The sequence below is a fragment of the Aquila chrysaetos genome, chromosome 21 (assembly GCF_900496995.4).
Source record: "Aquila chrysaetos chrysaetos chromosome 21, bAquChr1.4, whole genome shotgun sequence".
Taxonomy (NCBI): Eukaryota; Metazoa; Chordata; class Aves; order Accipitriformes; family Accipitridae; genus Aquila; species Aquila chrysaetos.
In genome coordinates this window covers 6,782,356-6,801,817 of record NC_044024.1, presented here as the reverse complement: position 1 = coordinate 6,801,817, position 19,462 = coordinate 6,782,356, and the positions used below count along the sequence as shown (strand labels likewise).

At 36.2% G+C, this 19,462-nt stretch overlaps 1 protein-coding gene and 1 long non-coding RNA gene across 6 annotated transcripts in view; one reads left to right on the top strand and one right to left on the bottom strand.

Annotated features, from left to right (window-relative positions):
• Positions 1-19,462, bottom strand: part of DIAPH2 (diaphanous related formin 2) — a 266,541-nt gene that overhangs the window by 72,400 nt on the left and 174,679 nt on the right. For all 5 annotated transcript variants that reach the window (XM_029996681.2, XM_029996680.2, XM_029996682.2 and 2 more), the window contains one exon: positions 14,538-14,673. In XM_029996681.2, the coding sequence (XP_029852541.1) occupies positions 14,538-14,673 (136 nt within the window). The remainder of the gene's footprint in view (positions 1-14,537; positions 14,674-19,462) is intronic.
• On the top strand, positions 1,407-6,739 carry LOC115333573. The gene is made up of 3 exons (XR_003920846.2): positions 1,407-1,498; positions 6,100-6,193; positions 6,495-6,739. It is a non-coding gene; the product is annotated as an uncharacterized LOC115333573 (long non-coding RNA).

Sequence of the window (19,462 nt, the reverse complement as noted above, 5' to 3'; positions counted from 1 at the left end):
CTATAGTTCTGCCAAAGATATTAGACTAAATTTATGGTTTCTGGTTTCTGTTAATGCAATATACTGCACTTCATTTGGCTAGAAAAGTTCTCTCATTTATCTGGTCTTCAACACTTGATATAATGGCTGTTTAATTCAATAGTGCAAGGCGCAAAAGATGTTCAATAGTAAAATATCTGGCTAAGTAACAACAAAAGGTTGTTTATAGATAGGAAGCTTTAACATTTGAGAGCTTATCAGCTGAATTTTTCTGAAAACCTAATTAGTGGATTTGCCATAACAACAGATGACATACAAATAGGAAATACTAATATTTTTGGAAGGTAAGATCAGAATATGCATGAGATTTGGAATAATAAAATAAATGAAAATAATAGAAAGAGAATGAGCATGTATAAATTCAGTTGCAAGCCAGGAGCTCTTCATGAGGGAATGACCAAGAGCCCCAAAATAAAGAGGCAATGAAAGAAACAAATGGTGAATTACCAATCTGATCAATGTGTTAAAGTCAGCTTATTCGATTTCCAGCAGTAGTGGTATACAAGCTTGATTACAGCATTCACAGAAGACAAATCACAACCGGAAAAGCCTCTACAATAAGCAGGGGAGAGAAAACTCATCCCAACACAGAACTTCTCCAAGAGAGGGCTGTTTTGGTACAGCAGCAAACAGGAAAACATTTAGGCTGAGTTAGTGGAAGTATCTTTGCAATCAAAAATGATGTTCTAGAACGCATTTCCAAACAAGACTGTGAGAATAAAAAAATCTAAAGATTTTAAGAATGAAGCAAAAAATTCTGAAAAGAACTATATGATATAGCACAGGCAATAGCAGGAGTGTAAGTCACATGATCTTTTCAATCCACTATAGCTAAAGTATCAACCCGCAACTCCTTATTGATGGCGTATATTTTAAAAGGGTACGTGATAAAATGGGGAATGAGAGTGCAAGAAACCAATTTCTGGCACTTAGGCTGCTGCCTAAGTCACAGCATGAGGAACACAATTCCTGGGTATCTGTAGTCATGAACTAAGCCTTTACTTCTGAGCAAGCATTTTTATTTTCAAGTGTCTTCTAGTGCAGATATGACCTTTATATTTATGAAGAACACTGTCCTTCCAAATATTAATTGTTTGCTTGGAATATTTATCAAGACAAAAATATATTAGAAAGTGCACGATCAGGTATGACTAGTCTGTCTTGATTTTTCTTCCTATAACACACTGAATTCAAAACTTTACAATCAATTAGCAGTTTAATTCTAAAGTACAGTACATCCCAAAGAAGCAAGTATCAGATAGAAACGAAGCATATAATCTATTTCCAGAACATTATTTTTAAATTTCAGCTTTCCAAAGATACATAAGCTGTCCCAAACTCAAGCCATTCTTTATATTTTCTCCATCAGCAAATGGCACGTGGAGATGGATTGACAATATTAACTTCACAATTTTGGATACTGAGAAACACGGCACGAAAAGAAACATTTTCTAAAAAGGTAAGATAAACGTAATTGTGCCTTTCCATGTACAATACTATTGCAGGAAAGACTGCAATAGTATTACACAATCCTTAAGCCTCCCTCTGTGAAACACAAAATCAAGATTTAAAAAAATAATAATCAATATGTGAAGGACAAAGTTTCAAGCATGCTTTTAGACAAGTGCTGTTATCTCTGAGTCTCCTTTCTGCTTTGTATGTACATTTACGTTTTTTGTCACCCTCCTTCCATGGAAATCTCTCTTCAACAAGTACTTAAGATAGGAAATGTTAAAAAAAAAAAAAAATCAAGACGCTTTGCTGTTCTGTATGCCTTGTGCTGCTTGTACCCACTGTATGAGAATTTGTGCAAAAACAGTTCAGGCAGTTAACACTGTCCAGAGATAAAGCTCATCAAGCACATCAGGTCTTCTACCCAACACAAATAAGTATATGGAGCTGACATTTAACCCACCTGTGCAACACAGCAGAGGGATTAAAGCATCTTCATTTTTTAAAACAATTATTTGAAACAGCCTGCCCTTGCACTGTATTATGACTGTATCTGACATAGATGTAGAACTAAGATTCCTCAGTATAGGTAGGAAATTTATTTTAGCATAATCTGTGCACTGCTAAATTAACCATGAGGACTGTGTTATAAAGGTAGAAAACAAACACTTGAGAATGATGAAGAATGTTTATCTTATTTTTCACAGCACAAATGCAATCCTTCACTTGCTTCTGTAGCCATTTTCTCTGTTTCAACAGAGCAACCATTTCAACATGGAAATGAAGATAAAATATGTCCCTTTGCTATCCCTGCTAGCACCTTATGAAATACGACCCTTAAGTTAGATTTAGAATCCTTTTTGTCAATATTACATTCCTTTATCACTTCTTGGCAAATCTTATTTAAACCTCAAAAAGAGACCCCAACATCCATACCTCCTGATATTAAATGCAAAATAATATTCTTTTCTATTTATAACTCCTAAGATCAAAATAAGAATTGAAGTTGACAAAAAATATATAGGTAAACTATCATTCTTCTGCTAACCTGAGGAGCCATAAAAGCTACAGCTGAGCCAGGACAACAGGTTTTACTCTCTTATTTTTTTTTTAAATCACTGCTGCTAAAATTTCATATTGAAAACTGAAGTGTGTTTAGTCTGTTGTAGCCTATGAGGCTTTTAAAGTCATTCTTGCAGTTCAAAGAGCATCGCTGAAAGGTCACACCAGAAAACATGTGGTAGTGCTCTGTTTAGGGACTAACCTGAACCATGAATGACAAATTAGAGCTCTTTCATAGACTTTCCCTAAAGATGGGAGTATTTAACTTCCTTCTTGGGTTGCCTCTGTTTCAGCAGGCGTTCTTGAACTTGCTTCTGTGGTAGTGGACAGCTCTGATGATTTAAACTTCATGCGAGTTTTTAGTTTCTCTCCTCTAAACAATAGTACCAAATTGTCCTAAAAATAGGTCCTTAACTACTTCAAGACAAGTAACAATTTCCCTGAAGCCAAGCTCACTTCTTATGAGCTATTTTTAAAGACATTTCTAAAATATGTAACTTCTTTTTTTGCCCCCCCCCCTTTTTTTTGAATAAAAGTATTGGAATATTTTAACTTCCTTTCACCTCCCCTCATTACAGAGCACAAAGAAAGAATAGATTTAAGCGAGGTCTTAAAGTAAATTTGGAAGAGGTTTAATCTAAACATTACCTCCAAATGTCACCTATATTTCCACGCACTAAACAAACAGTCACGTTTTTCCCAGCTCAAAGTGTTCAGCACATACCAGAGAAGCAATTCAGAAACGTAACTTTCTGATTTAGATTGGAAGAACTAGGAACTTGGAGAGACCAATTTCAGTTTCTTTTTGTGGCCTCTATTGCACAAAGTTTTACCTCAGCCTTCAGCATATTATCATCTATCAAAAAGGTAGGAATAAACATCTAGCAGATTTTTTCAGGACCTTCCCGATGACTGCTTTTTCAGTTTGCTCTAGCAAGGAAGCTATTTTGGTTAGAACATAAAAAATCCCAATAACTACTACTTTTCTTAAATGAAATATAAGAACTGTGGTAGCACTATTGATGGTAAAATGAAACAACAAAATAGCTTAGGCTTTTTAAGTTACTTGAATAATTTAGGACTACAGAAACTACACTTAAAGAGCTCAGCCCATGCACCCAAAACACGATCCACCTCCTATCTATTTGCTTTCTTCACATCAGATTCACAGCTAAGGGTCCGAGAGGCCCTGGGAACATGCTCTTGTTTCTGGAGTGTTTTGCTGCCTTCCTTTTTACTTACTGATTACTACAGGAATACCCATATATTTTACTGGTGCACTTTCATTTTCCAGTAGAGGTAGTACCTTGCAAAACATCTTGTACTCATTATTACAAATATACTAATCGTAAACTAATCTAAGTTAGTAAAAAGTGTAAGTATTGCACAGCCATTTGGGCAAAGGTTTACAGGAACTTCCCAGGAAATTTTTCATAAATTTGGGTCCTTACTGAAAGAGTCCAGTCAAATACCAAAGTAGGTAACACATGCTGTCTACCTGCCTGCTTCTCCAAATGGTTTCAAAATTATATTTCTATTCACATCTTGCACTACCCTGTTTTGCTTTGAACTTTCAAGTACTTTTCTTAAGTCTAATGTATCCTGTATAAACTTCTAAACAAGACTTTTATTCATAATCAGTACCAGAATTTTTAATTGCAATATATTGACTTAAAAAGGTCGATTTTCAGTGTCTTACGGAAAGTGTGTTTTTGTGTTCTCCTCATATATTTGCATTTTATTCATTTGCTAAATCATTTTGCATGCATAATAAATATCATCAGGAAGCAGTCTTCCCCAGCATTTTGCACTAAAATACAGTCTCATGACTGTTACTTACTTTTTAATTAAAGGAGAACAAGTTAGGACAATATGACTGATAGGTGAACCTATACCTCACGTCAGTCTACAAAGCAAGGCAAATCCTTGCTTACATACCAGTTAAGCTCACTGTTTATGATAACGTGATCTCAGGCTTACATAAAGTTAATAGAATGAGAAAAAGTGAGCTTTGTTGTACTGGCAGGTTATTGAAAACAATTTTTGAAATGCATACACTTTACCATTTTCAGAAAATGTCGCAATGGTCAAGGTCTACTTCAGCAGGAATGTGTTTAATTGAAATGCATCAACATTACCCCTGGGGCCCAGTTCTGAATGGACTTATGCCCCTTACAAGGATGACTTTCACTAAACATAAAAAAAAACCCTTTACCGTGGATTACTTGATAACAAATGGGAAGACATTGCCTCTATGTGGGAAGGAAAAGATTGTGCAGCTCAAAAAAAATGAAAGAAAAATGACCATGTGATACCTGAACAATTAAATGCATCTGTAATCAAGTTCTACTACTGTTTGAAGGCTATGTTTCAGTTACAGTACTAAGCAACTTTTAATTTATGTGATTAGCAGGTGCATAAATCAGAACAAAATCATCAATGCTTTTAGCATTAGAAAATAATTTTCTTTTAAAAATTGCTTATAGTTGAACAACTGCTCCAATATTTTAGGGAAGAGACTGGTCTCAGGAATTCATTTTGAGGAAGGGGGATTGCTCAAATACTCTTGCTGATTTTTTTAATTTTATTTTTATTTTTTACTATTTGTGCTGATTTTGGCTGGGATAAAGTTTTTCCATAGTAGCTAGTATGGGGCTATGTTTTGGATTTGTGCTGAAAACAGTGTTGATAACAGAGGGATGTTTTGGTTACTGCTGAGCAGGGCTTACCCAGAGCCAAGGCCTTTTCTGCTTCTCACTCCACTCCACCAGTGAGCAGCCTGGGGGGGCACAAGAAGTTGGGAGGGGACACAGCTGGGACAGCTGACCCCGACTGACCAAAGGGATATTCCAGACCATACGATGTCATGTTCACCATATAAAGCTGGGGGAAGAAGGAGGAGGTGGGGGGGACATTTGGAGTTAGGACGTTTTGTCTTCCCAAGTCACCGTTAGGTGTGCTGGAGCCCTGGTTTCCTGGGGATGGCTGAACACCCGCCTGCTCATGGCAAGTGGGGAATGAATTCCTTGCTTTGCTCTGCTTGTGTGCACGGCTTTTGCTTTACCTATTAAACTGTCTTTATCTCAACCCATGAGTTTTTTCCCTTTTACCCTTCTGATTCTCTCCCCCATCCCACCAGGGGGGGAGTGAGCGAGCGGCTCTGTGGGGCTTTGGTGCTAGCTGGGGTTAAACCACGACACTATTATTCTTTAATCTTGTAGTGACCTCATTCAATTTATATTTAAATTATTCCAAGTCCTAAAACAATTTTAGCTAATTGTACTAATCGATGTCACAAAAAATATCAGATTGCAGTGCCAGAACCAGAAGCGACCAATGTTGATCTTAAATTCATTTTGAGATGACAATTACAAAGTCACATAGGTAACAAAGAAATCTCTCCGTGACACAGAACATAGTATTCATTAGACGGCAATCGCTTTATATGAGCCTTTCTACCTTTTAGAATAAAACTTCTGTAGCTGACCTTTTCTTATTGCAGAGTTCGTATTTTTAAAAAGTTTTCCATCTTACATTTTATTTTAGAGGAAAAACAACTGCATGCCCATATGATAGAGAATCAATTACCTTTCATCAAATGGCTTAAAGAATTCCTGGCCAGCTCCTGACAGCCCTATCGGTATACGTTCGCTTTTATCACACATGTAATCTCAAAAAAAGGGAAGCAATTAGTTCAGACTTAACTGCCAAATTTCGTTTCTTAGCATGATACCTCACAAAACTTCCAGTTTGGGGGGCGGGGGGGAATCCTTCAAAAGATCTTTATTAAGCTTCATTTTTGTGAATCAGCTTTTTTTCAAGAGGGGTTGGAGAGTCAGGCATGCTATTTCAGGACTTTTACTAAGAATGTGTACACAGAAAAATGTCATGGCAAATGTCAAGCTATAACTTGTCCATGTTTTTTAACCTTTTCTACACAGATTCCAAAGTGGCCCTGAAACCTACATTGTTTTCCATGATGATTAACTAATTTCAGGTGGACTGGACAAGTATGGAATCTGAATACAACACAGACATCAAAACTTACCAGAATTTAGAATGTGTAGCCCAAAATGTTTCCAACAAGAAATTTGTTTTTGACCCTGATATGTCACAGGATTTACCTGGAATCTACTGACTAGCTCTACTGCAAGCACAGAAAATTTCACTCAAAACAATAATTATTACAGAGTGTATCGTTACAAAAATATGGAAGATGGCAGAAACCACACAGTTTCAGAACTCATAATCTAGAGCCCAACCTTGAATATAAATTTCCTCATTAATATAGTTACCTGTTTTGTTATACTGGTACAGACCAACTCTTGGTTCTTGAACTTTTCTGCAAAGTTTCTAGTTGGTCGTTTCCTCGTTACTACAATATTTCATTGTCTAAAGAGATATTTTGGTTTTAGTTTTTGATGGCTCTCTGAAAATAATCTTTTATGTGGTAAAGTTGAACATTCTGTACTCTCATGACAAATGCTACTATATTACGGCTCTCACCTTATGGAATATGACACAGAACGATGTCTCTCTAGGTTTAAAATCTAAGTTTCCAGTCCTGCAAAGTCACACTTTTACCTTTATTACTCATCTGGCAATGTCTAAAAAAACCCAGCCATACTTCTACTTTCTGCTTTCAACAAAAATGTATATTCTGGTTACAAATCCAGAAACAGACTCTTTGTTTCTGCTGCACATTTAAAAGATGAAACGCAATATGTTTAGGATTTTTTAAATCTTCCACCAATAGATTGCACAACTCACCAATGACCAGCAATTTCAAGTTGGAAGTCTGAGTATGCAACTAACAAAGAACCACTGAAATCAACGCCATAACGTTCGAGTTAATTTAATTAGATCTCTACATTTGACAAGAAATAAGCTTTTATCATTAAGATAAGTGTCCTTTGATGCCTTACAGAACTTTTCCTTTTAAATACACATTGCCTTATCATCAGCCTTTTAAATTACCTTTAAGTACCATGATTGTATTGGGGTACAAAACTGCGCTAACATTCGTAGAAGTGTTTTAACTTTTCATTTTTCAATACTTCATATGGAAAATTATTAGTTAAGATCTATTATGATATATATTGGGAAATGATCATATTTAATTTCTAAATTTAATTTTACATAGACTACTGTTAAGCAATTGGGGGGGTTGTTAATAGCATATAGTAAAAAAAGGCTCATCAGCATGATATTCTTTCCTACATAATTTTGGAAACTGCTCTTGTGAAGGCAGCATCTTAACAGTTCTATTAGAAATGAGATACTACAACCACAGAAAAATATAATCATTCCACTAAGGCAGATTTAGTCACCAAAGTTGTCCCTTGTCCCGCCATAACAGTTGAATAAACTTCCATTTCACTACAGTTCTACATGCAATTTTCCTCCTTGCTATCTAATTCCTGAACAAACCTTACACTAAAGAAGTTAGCTGATCAACTAATTTAATTATTTCAGAAATGCTTTTTAACACTGGAATTTCTACAAAATATATGAATGTAATGTTACATAGCAATTACATTGAGAGAAACAATATTACAGGTATTTTCAAAATTAACAGTACCTGCTTTTTGAAGTAAGAATACTTTCTCCAAGGAAAAGGAAAGTTGAATTTACATAGACAACTATCCAAAGTTACCACTTGTTACTATTCAGTAAACAGTCCCCAAGAAACCTACTTTTAAGAGAAAAGAATCCAATTGTTCTGCCTTACTTCACCTATAATTATCCCAACCTCAGATTTCAGAGAGTCTAATAATTTTTTTTCCCCTGACAAATTACCTCATTAAATCAGTTTACTTGGAAGGTACCATATGCCATATTCATAAACAAACATAAATTTTTCCATTGCAAAATTTTAAAAGGTGAGATTAAGCTTTAAGTTGTTGTTTCTTTCTAACTTCTTGTCCGTGCTCACATCTATTTGCATTTCTCTTGAGCTGCTTTTGACCCATATTAATAGCATTTACAGTAATTTTGATATCCCCCCCATTCTCAAGATGGCTTCAAACTTCTGGATAAACAGATCTTAAAACATTTTGAGCAACTCATGCATAATTGCCTTGAAGAAGAAAAATCAAACCTCATCCTGGTTGTATAGATGCTCACGTTTAAGCATAATGTAAATCTCTATCTAATTTCTTTCTGTGAATACTGCATTTCAGGAAGAGTGCAGCATATTGAAACAGACCATTGACATCAGTATGAAAGATAATGACTTCCCAAAGGAATTGTAACACTTGCCTCATTGGCATCCAGCACCATAAACTAATAATCTGTAGAATGTAAATAAGCCCCAAGTTTTATCACTCCAGGTACCCCATGCAATCACTAGCCAATATATAAATTCAAAGGATTAAGGCTAAGACATTTACAAAATAATAGGTATTCCGTAAAAAACTTAGAATGGAGTTCTGTTTATGCTAAAGGACATAGAAGGGAGACATAACAATCAGCAAAGCACAAAATCATTAGAAAACTGTAGCAAAAGTACCTTCTTGAATTGTATCCTGCCACAGTCAATATGATTGTAACAACAATTCAAGGAAACACAACAGAAATATTGCTGATACTAGTACATACCAGCTTGAATAAATAGCATATGAATACTTATATAAGTGTACTTGAAAAGGGAAAGTAGGCATATCCATCAACCACTAGCACACAACTTCATTTCCATTATCTTCCTCTGCATTAGGGGAGAATGTTAATATGTCTTCAAAACAATTAATTCAATACTAATTGGGACTGAGGAAGCTCATTCTATCTTTTATCCTAATACTGGTAGTTAAAAGGTGATTTTAATTGCCATAGTAATCAGATATAATGAAGAGCAAAACTGTTTCTGATTAAATAACATTTGCATCAGAATTGCTGTTATATGCTTTTCAGCTCCTAGAAAGCTGTCTTGAGTTCTTTTTTTCTCTCTTTTGTTCAGATATGCACATGGAAGCAATGCTGCAAGAATTTTGCAGATGTTAAGTCAGATGGAAGTCATGAAAGACTACGTATAAATGCATCATAGCCCGGTCTGCTACAGCTCTCAAAAAATAGGAAACTGCTGAAAAACAGCTATAAAGAACGTTCTCTTTCCACAGAACTAGTGAATGCTAAAGAAGAGAAGGGACTGTTAAGCCCTTTTCCTACAGAATTCCTCTCCCATCATGAGAAAGAATGGTTCATAATTTAGACTGTGAAATTTAAGGCCTCTAGGTGTGTGGGTAAGTCACTTAAGTCTTTCTATTTCTCCATCCTTCACTATGGAAACAGGCATACAGAAGTGCCTTACTGGTCCAGGAAATATAACGAACATTTGCATAAGTCTTACCAGAGTGAAAAGAACACCAGGAAGGACCAAATATTCCCAAGCCCTACAGCTCCGACGGAGAAGGTGGAGCTGACGATCCACAGTAGTAGTGTTTGGAAATAACAGAGTACAACAGTTGCCAGAATGTCTTGGTATGGTTTTGACTGCACCACAGATCACAGTGAGAGAAGTTCAGGCACCACATAATGGGAAATACGTATTAATAGTAAGAATTTTTTAAATGGAGGTTTTAATATTAAACAAGAGGTCTCACTATGAACTGTTTTAAGGTGTAGTTTTAAATCAACGATATATGAAATAGTTTTTCACTAAGAACAGTTTAAAATTTATTCTGAAAAACATTAATGCAAATAAGAGTAGAATTCCCTGACAATATAGAAATTAACTTCCCTCAGCCAAATTCAACTAACTGTAACAATTTTGATAAGTTTTTTTTATTTTTTTATTTTTAATCAGTCTTTAAACAACCACTTTTATATGGATATTAGTACCTTACTGAAAACTGCTTAAGCATGTCACAGATAGGGAAAAATAGTGTTAAATGCTGAAAAGATTTCTCAGAAATTTTGAAGTGTTCCGTAAGTTGAGCACTACCTAATGCCTTATACATTACACTGCTTTTATACAAAGTCACAAAAGTTGCCTTTAACTCAAGCCATTACACAGCCTTTTCTGTCCAAAACATCTCATTTGTATATCAACAATTTTATCCCAAATAATGTCAAATTCATTGACTACAACTGAACAAACAACTTCCAGCAAAACTGACTTCAAGATAAACCACAGGCTCAAAAGATCTTAGTCTCATTTAATATTTATTTTTGTTTAACTGAGAACCACTTAACCTTTCTGTATGTATTACTGTGCTTACTTAATAAAAATAATACACATTGATATAATGAAGTTTTCCTGAGGCACAGAAGTGTACATATTGGATAAGTTCCTACCATAATTTTTTATTTTAGAAGGTATATGTTGATTTTGTCACCTATCAGCCCACTTTCAGTTTTGCACAAAAAACCCTTGTATTTTCAAATGTGGACGTGTTTTTAGATTTAGAATTACTTAAGTTTGTATGATGCTGTCCAGTGTAAATCACTTCAAAGTTTATGGAGTTTATATGGAGTTGAGAGCTTTTCTTTATTTTTACATTCATCTTTACACATTTTGGAACGTTTAGCAGGATTTATATCAGGTTACACATAGTATTTCTGTGGCATCTCAGTTACACAAAGCACCAGAACACCAAACTGAGTAACCTGGTCTTCAAAATACTGGCAGCTCTGAGATTACTTCATAACTAGGTATTATACAGGACAGTTATAGATTCTGGCCACATTGCAGTTTTCTGCTCTCTCAGTTACACTAAGAAACAGATATTAATTGTAATATTTAATTAATTCTAATTAATTCTAATCTGGATTCTCCGGTGGCCACAAAAAAAAGCTGTAGCTGCGTAACCAGGTAACAGCAAAAAACACTTATTATAGAACTACACAGTAAAAGGCTGGAAAATGTAGGAACCCTATTGCTCTGACCTGAAAGGCTGTAGCAATGCATTAAAATTTTACTCTTGAAGATATAGCTAGAGAAATAACTGAAAGAGAGTTAGGTTAAAACACCCTTTGGGTGAAAATCACCTTGACAAAATGACAGCTTGAGAGGACATCTGCCTCCTTCCTCTAAGTCTTCTGTGTCACATTCACTTAAACAAGTTTACAAACCATTTATATAAGCAGCAATGAGCATAAAGAAGTAGATGTATCAAGAAAAAAATAGTTACTTGGCAAAAACAGTTAATTGAGTATCAATGTCGTGGAATCCAGCGGGGATGGAGCTATCCCCCTTACCTCCTGTCACGGCAATAGATTTGTAATATGTAAAATGCATATTTCAATATATTTAAAAACTGGAAAAACTATTTTAGAAGTATTAAACTGACTTTGTGTCACTGGTTTAGAAACATTAGTTATTTAAATGGCAGTTTCAGTGCATCTGGCCTCGTACAGTTACTCACATATTTGCAGTTTCAGTAAAAAAGAAATATAATGCAAAATTAAACTTCAGTTGTATCTGTTGATAGGAAAAGTCTTTCGTGACGAAAAGTAAAATGCTGTCAGTATACTGACGCATCTCTGTGACTGCTAAGCATGGTCTACCCCTCATCTGCTTAAAAAATTAACAGATGTAGACAGGTATGCTCTCACTGATTGAGCTGAAGCAATTTAAGAAGGTGTAACTTCAAACTGTTAGCCCTTAAACACAGACTAACTCACTGACAATAGTATCTAATTGGGCTTCTCATACTTTTCAACAGCTAATAAAACATGTTAGCTTACATTGTCTTAAGTGGTAGTTTAAATAACCTCTCTCAGTATGTCCTCCAGCACACTGGTAGAGGGGAGGGTGATGATGGGATATTTAGGTGGTTCTTACCCCACTCACAGAAAAGTGCCTGTCCACATTACAAAGGACTTTCTTTTGTCTTGGGATTAGAAAAGTCTCATTAGACGTATCCATGAGCTTAACTTCACAAAATATAGGAAATGTATTTATGCATCACCTGTATTTCAATCTTATATTTTGTTTATAGTTAAACTGAAATTATTAGAAAAATCTTTACATGGTATGAAATTTAAGTTTGTCATCTATGCAAAGCAACCGAGTTGTTTACTAAAACTTATGCTACAGTATGTTCCATGCAGTTTCACTGCCACTTCAAGCAAGGCAAAGTGATGCACACAAACACACAAGAATTTTTAAGAGATTCTCACATAAATAATTTGTTTTCTAACATGGTATTCAAACTACAGTACATTAATATAAATTAATTTTTAAAACTATGAATGCAAAGAATGAAGTATTGGGAACACCAATTTATCACAATCAGCAAATACAATAGCAAGTCTAATTTATGAAGTCTTAAAATATAATTAATAGTACATATAAAGTGATAACAGAAGAAAGATTTTTCACTTGTAAATAAAACTTGTTCTCACTTTGCCCACTTCTTTGTTTTTGCAGATTGATATACGGGTTGCCCATTTTTACCAAATTTAAACTGTGAAATTACTGAGCAGAAAAAAACCCACAAAGTTGTGACATTTGTATACATATATCTATAAAGATAAAACACCACTACCTGCTGAAATCATTGTACATATGATTCAGTCTGACAAAGTAATGCTTAAATAGATGATATATTTCTAAGATACATTGACACAAGTGTAACTGCAGGTTCTAGAGAAAGGTGGTTGCCGAACAGGAAGGGGAGGTTGGCTGGCTAACATTCCTTGAGGGCTGGCTGTACACGCACAAGTCACAGATTTTCACTAGTGATGGGAAATTTACTGATATGCCAGAAAAACTGGCATTCTAAATATACGTGACACGAAACGGTATCGTGAGTATTACAAGACAGTATTTCTGCACTACTGCATTATCAGTGATGGAAAGTCTGACCAGTACCTTGCCTTTTCATGGTTCTGTGTTCACCTCCACATGTGTTCACACTCCACAAGTCATCCTCTTACATGTTGGAGTGGGTTTGTTTGCCTGGTCTAGTATTTTTCCAGTATTTTTCATCCTTGTATAAATTGACTTTACAGATGCTGCATATATGCCCTTGAAAAGCAGTGTTATTTCTAAATTTACCCTCCATTCGATCAATCTCCAGCATAGAACTATGTTAGTTTGTCATAATTATATGGTTTACTGCAACATCATCCTTACACAAAGTTAATACATCATCACATCTTCCATGAAGTTCATCATAACCAAAAAACAAACAGCATTTTTCCATGAGTATGTAGCTGTTAAGACTGTTCAGTGGATCAAAAGGCCAAGTGTTTTACAGCTGGGTCAGATTAGCAGATTAACACAAACTCATGGAAACTGAACAAAAAATTGCAGGCTCAAGTAATCTCTTGCACAATCCAACGTACAATTTTACCACCTTTACGTGCCTTCTGGAGTCAAAGAGGTAAAGAATGAAGCCTGTATTTTACACCCTTCTGGAAATCTGCACAACATCAATATGAGGACCATCCAATTCCTCCTGCTTTCTTACCTTCCTCTCTCCTAGGGTAGCCTCATGCAAAATACAATATTCTCACAGCTGACAAGCTCAACACCTTGGTTTTTATCATGCTGAAATGTCACCCTGTACTTAGGCATCAAGCTCAACTAGATTTTCCAGCTCCTAATAGGACTGTTGGGACAACATCCATTATAACATGGCGCCTCCAAGCCCAAAAAGAAAGACGTTAATTGCCATACTACCTTGATTATAGACATGTTCACAGAATGAAATTAACAACAAAGCAAGTAAGATACTACTTCTTCGAAGTAAATCCATATGAAAAAGATCAATTGACTCCTACGAATGAAAACAAGCCAATAGTTCATAATAAAACTCCTTGAAAGGAACATTACACATGTTAGGTGACAGGTACGGAATTACATGATCAGGTAGGCTAAAACAAAACAGAATTTTCACAGAAAAAGTTAAGCTTTTTTTTTTTCAGCTTTCAAAACAGACAGCAAATATTCTTCATATTGATCAGGAATAGCCTTCAGTTTGTTACTCCTTACTTTCTTTTTCTTTTAACAAATCTCTCTACTAAAAATGATGCCTTACCTTTGTTCATATCAATCAACTGCTGCTTCTTCTTCTGTCGCTCCAGTTTCTCTCGTTCAGCCTTCTCTTTTGCCAATTTGGCTCTCTTCGTTTTCTCCTCCATTTCTCTTCTTTTGTTGTTTTCTTTTAACGCCTCCTGCATTAGATAAAATGAACATGGGTGTCCATATAGTGAGGAAAACTAGAAAGAATAACAAAAATAACCTTGTTTGCACAGATACTGTATTTACGTCCAATGACAGGGAAAAAAACCAGGGACTGGCACTCAATACTTCAAGCATCTTCAGAAATCTTAAGAGGCAACATAACTTACCGCACTATTTATACACATTAGCATTATTAGATAATCAGGAGAGTGAAAATTGAAATAGCTTTGCGTTTATGGTGAATGAAAAAGTTCCAAATTTTTCAGCAGCAACACGTTTTTGGTTTGTTTTTCTATTAAGACTCTAAGTCTTACTCAAACCTGCATCTTGCTGTTAGGAGGGATTAGTGGGGATGAAGCAAAGTTTGCACTATAATGGACTTCAATTACAAGTAATTGAAACTCAGTTACTAAAATTTAAGCTACAATTCCTCAAATAGTTTTGTTGAAATGGCCAAAGCAGTCTGGATCATTTAAATACACAAAACACATCAAAAGTAATGGAAAACAGTTGAATTTATAGACTAAAACTCTAAAACTAAAGTCTCTGAGCCAACAGGTTACACAAACTACCAAACTAAAAACTACAAACGTAAGAGAACGTCCCTGGATTAAAAAAAAAAAAACAAACCAAACCAAACAACTACTTCCCACGACCTTGCCTCCATCAGGTCTAGAAGATATCCTCCTTTTCCAAAGGAGGTTAATCTCAATTTCTTGCTGTGGTGGGTTGACCTTGGCTGGCTGCCAGACACCCACCGAGCCATTCTCTTGCTCACCCTCCTCAACAGGATGGGGAGAGAATAAGATGACAAGCTCACGGGTTGAGATGAAGACAGGGAGACTGCTCATCAATTACTGTCATGGGCAAAACACTCGGGAAATATTAATTTAATTTATTATCAGTTAACAGAGAGTTGGATGGTGAGAAACAAAGACAAAAAAGAAAACACCTCTCCCCCCTTCCTTCTCAGGATCAACTTCATTCCTTCATTCCCATCTCCCCTATGCCCCAAGCCCTCCACCTCGAGCAATGCAGTAGGGATGGGGGGGAATGGGGGGTTGCGGTCAGTCCGTAACAGTTCCTCTCTGCCACTCCTTCCTCCTCACACTTTTCACCTGCTCCACCGTGGGTCCTTCCTGCAGGCTACAGTCCTTCAGGATAAACCTGCTCCAGTGCGGGTCTTCTCCACGGGCTGCAGGGGAATCCCTGCTCCGGCATCTGGAGCACCTCCTCCCTCTCCTTCTTCACAGGCCCTGGTGCTCCCAGAGCTGTTTCTCGTACATTTTCCCCCTCACTCCTCACTGCCACAAAACACATTGCCCTTTCTTAAACATGTTTTTGCAGAGCCATCCAGAATCGGTTCCGGCACAGGGCAGCCCCAGCCTCTCCTCCCAGAGGAAGCCCCTGCGGTCCCCCTCTGCCAGCACCCGGACACGTAAATCCATTACGCTTACTCATCACTTCTTTTCACAAATACCTTCATAACTCCTTTTACACTGCCTGCTCTCTCAAAGAAGAGAAGCATTTGAATTCCCTTAAGTTGTTCCCCAAGATCCTAAATTTCTCCTTAGTTTTGCCTTCCCTAAGATTCATTTATTATGAAGAAATTCACTGAAATCCATCACGATGGAATTTCACCAAATGTCACAGACGGACATGATAAATGTTAGGGACAATTTTCTTATTTACATTCACAACAACTACAGATTTATTGCTGCCTTTCCTCTCCAACTCACAATATACTAAAAACCTCTACCTACAAGTATTGTTAGGTCTGGGCTTCAGGTGATTTGGGGAGTCGCAACACATTATGTCCAACAAGTAGTAATAAAAGTGAAGAACATACTGGATCAAAAAATGTCCAGAATTGACAAGGCACGTGCTCATTAATGATGTTTCAGCTTAAAGAGCTGAACAGTCAATACTTACTAAGCACAGGGCATAAGATAAATGGTTTTCATGTCAAAGTTTACTTTATTTCCTACGCAATTTAATCGTGCCTTAAAAACTAGGAAAATCACATATGTTCACAAATACAAAGAAAGAAGATTTCTTTGTGGATGTCTTTGTAAATATCCAAGGCAATGTATCAGTTAATATTCCACAAGTAAAATTTCCTTAAGAAATTTGGGGCAGACTTGTATTACACAGTTCTATGTATTCCTCAGAAATGACATTGCAAATGTTTATAAATGAAGATGACTATTCACCTTACTGTGTACATGCTAGGAAGAAACTATGGACAATGACTATCACTTCCAAAAGAAAATCCCATCTAAAGCACCTTTAAGTGTTAAGATTTATATAAATTATAATCAGTATTTGGTAATCCAAAACTCCCAAATGCTTCCAAATACAGAATATTCACTCAAGCAAAGGTCAGCATATTTCAGTGTGCCTATGCCATTTCAAGTATTTACTGAGGTAAAATACTACATATAGCCCCTTCCTTAATAGCTGATACTGTTTTGCAGCAATGCTGGATACCACAGCTACCAGTGATGTTACTTGTGAACGCACTTGAAAATTGGACCAAGAACTGCATTTGCTGTACCATCACATAACCGATTGCACTGAGAAACACCTTTTCTTTCAGAAAAGAAAAAAGAGAATTGAAGGAGAGAAATCAATGTTTTATCCTTTTTGATTTTGGACAGTTCTGTCTCTGCACATTCAATCACACTTGACAGAGATTTCATTTTAGTGCAACTTCACAGGCTGTAATAAAAGTAAATGCCCACAATCCTATGAGAGAAAGCAAATAAGAAGTGTCATGGCTGAACTAGTAGCCCACTAGCCATTGACATACTATGATTAGATCATAGATTGTCACATTTTCTAACAGGAAGACTAGAGTAGACTGAACTAAAGTTCTAAAGTTACTGTATCTGGAAATTCACTTTGAGACAGACTCTGCAAGTCCTGGCTGGAGGAAGACTATATGAAAATACAGATTGCAGCTCATAAAATATGCTACCAATGATGATTCAAACGAGCCATTCAAAATGAAGGTTTAATCTTCCTGAAGAACAGTAAGATAACAAAATACTGGTAACTGTGTGTGAGACTGTCTATCTTCATCTACCTACACCCATCCCTTCGTATACACGTGTATCTACATACAAACCCAAACCCCACCCATTCCAACACATGCAGCACAAAGAGGTCAGTTGGGCCTGTCCATTATTTCTTCAAAATGCACATTTCCTAGTATTTTATTTTTTTCCAGTATGTAAATGCTTTAGAGTACCTTCACATATAGTCTCTTTACAGAGACTATAAAGGAAGAGTCGTAGACAGCAAGTAAAAATCCACTAAGCGCTAACCTGAAACACCAGACCTTTTCCAAACAACCCGTTCCTACAGCACGTCCAGGTTGCAGCAAAGGGGCATTAACACCCAGCACCTTCTGCAGTGGTCACACTGGGCACTCTGCGAGGCAGGAGAGAGAAACCCCAGCGAGGCATCACACCGATACACCTCTGGGGCTTTTGGTCCCTAGATTGGCCATTTCAGAACGAAATGCACACGTACAGCTTCAGAGGCATTTTTCTAACAACATAAAAGGGTTACTCCAGAGAAAAAAAAAAGTATCTTATCCACTCTTAGCTTTGCTTTAGTACTCCAGTAACTGCTTGGTAACGGCTCCAGTATTTCTGATTGTTATTTAGTGGATTCTTTCATGCCATCCCCAATTCTCTTGAACCTCCTACCCACCCAAATAGTTTTATGTCACATTCCTTGAAATTTAATATATCTTCTTTTCATCTACATACCAATTCAAAATGAATATTACGAAAAAAGAACAAGGATGATCTATTTGAATCATCGCCATTGTTTAGTGCACACAATCCCTTTCCTTCATAAAGTATCTCAGAACCAAACCACCTGGAATGTACTTGTTTATTATTACTCTCCATCAGGCAGTCTGACTCTTAACCATTTCATATTTGTTATGTCATTTACTACTGTACATTTAGTCAGAGTTGGATGAAAGCCTGCAATAAATCATTTGCAAGAACATACTCCCAGTTGTTTTCAAGTCATGTGCTGAAAGCAAAATAAATATATATTCCCCTGTATTTATAAACATACTTTGTATTTGAATTAATATTGCTAACAAATTTGATCAGAGTTTTTCAAAGCTGATTGAAGATGACTGTAAATAAAGATAAAGAGAATTTTGACTCAGATGTATAGCGTTTTCTACAGCATTTGCTCTGCCTGAATTATACCACCAAACCTTGCTGCAAAAGGTTATTTTTCTCTCTCATGTGGCTTCAATTACTTCATTATTTACTATTTCCTTGCTTGCTAGACCTCCAGACTGTAAATGAGCCTAACAGTTTCTAATACAAAGGTGACATGATTCTGCACCTGCCTTACCACAGTGTTATTTGGGCCCCACCAATCTAAAGTTAAAAGAAATCTAGACATCATCTCCTGCTTTCACAGCTCTTCTCTTTGGCATACTTTTATACTCCTCTATACCTATTCTCTTCCCAACTCCTGAGTTTTAGTGGACTTCTTTTAATACAGAACAGTGTTATTTCAGGTTACCAGGTTATTTTTGAGTATCGAATGCCAGTGATAGCCTTTCTGTGTAGGTTTGCAGGCTAAATTGCCTAAAAAGATAGAGATCAGTTTGAATATTGAAAAAATAGCTCTGTAATTGGCATTGCTTTTAAAAGAGGAGGAAAAAAAATAATCAGCAGTTTCGTTACTGCAGTGTAGCTCAAGAGTGACAAAAGTACATACCAGTGTTCATAGGTATAT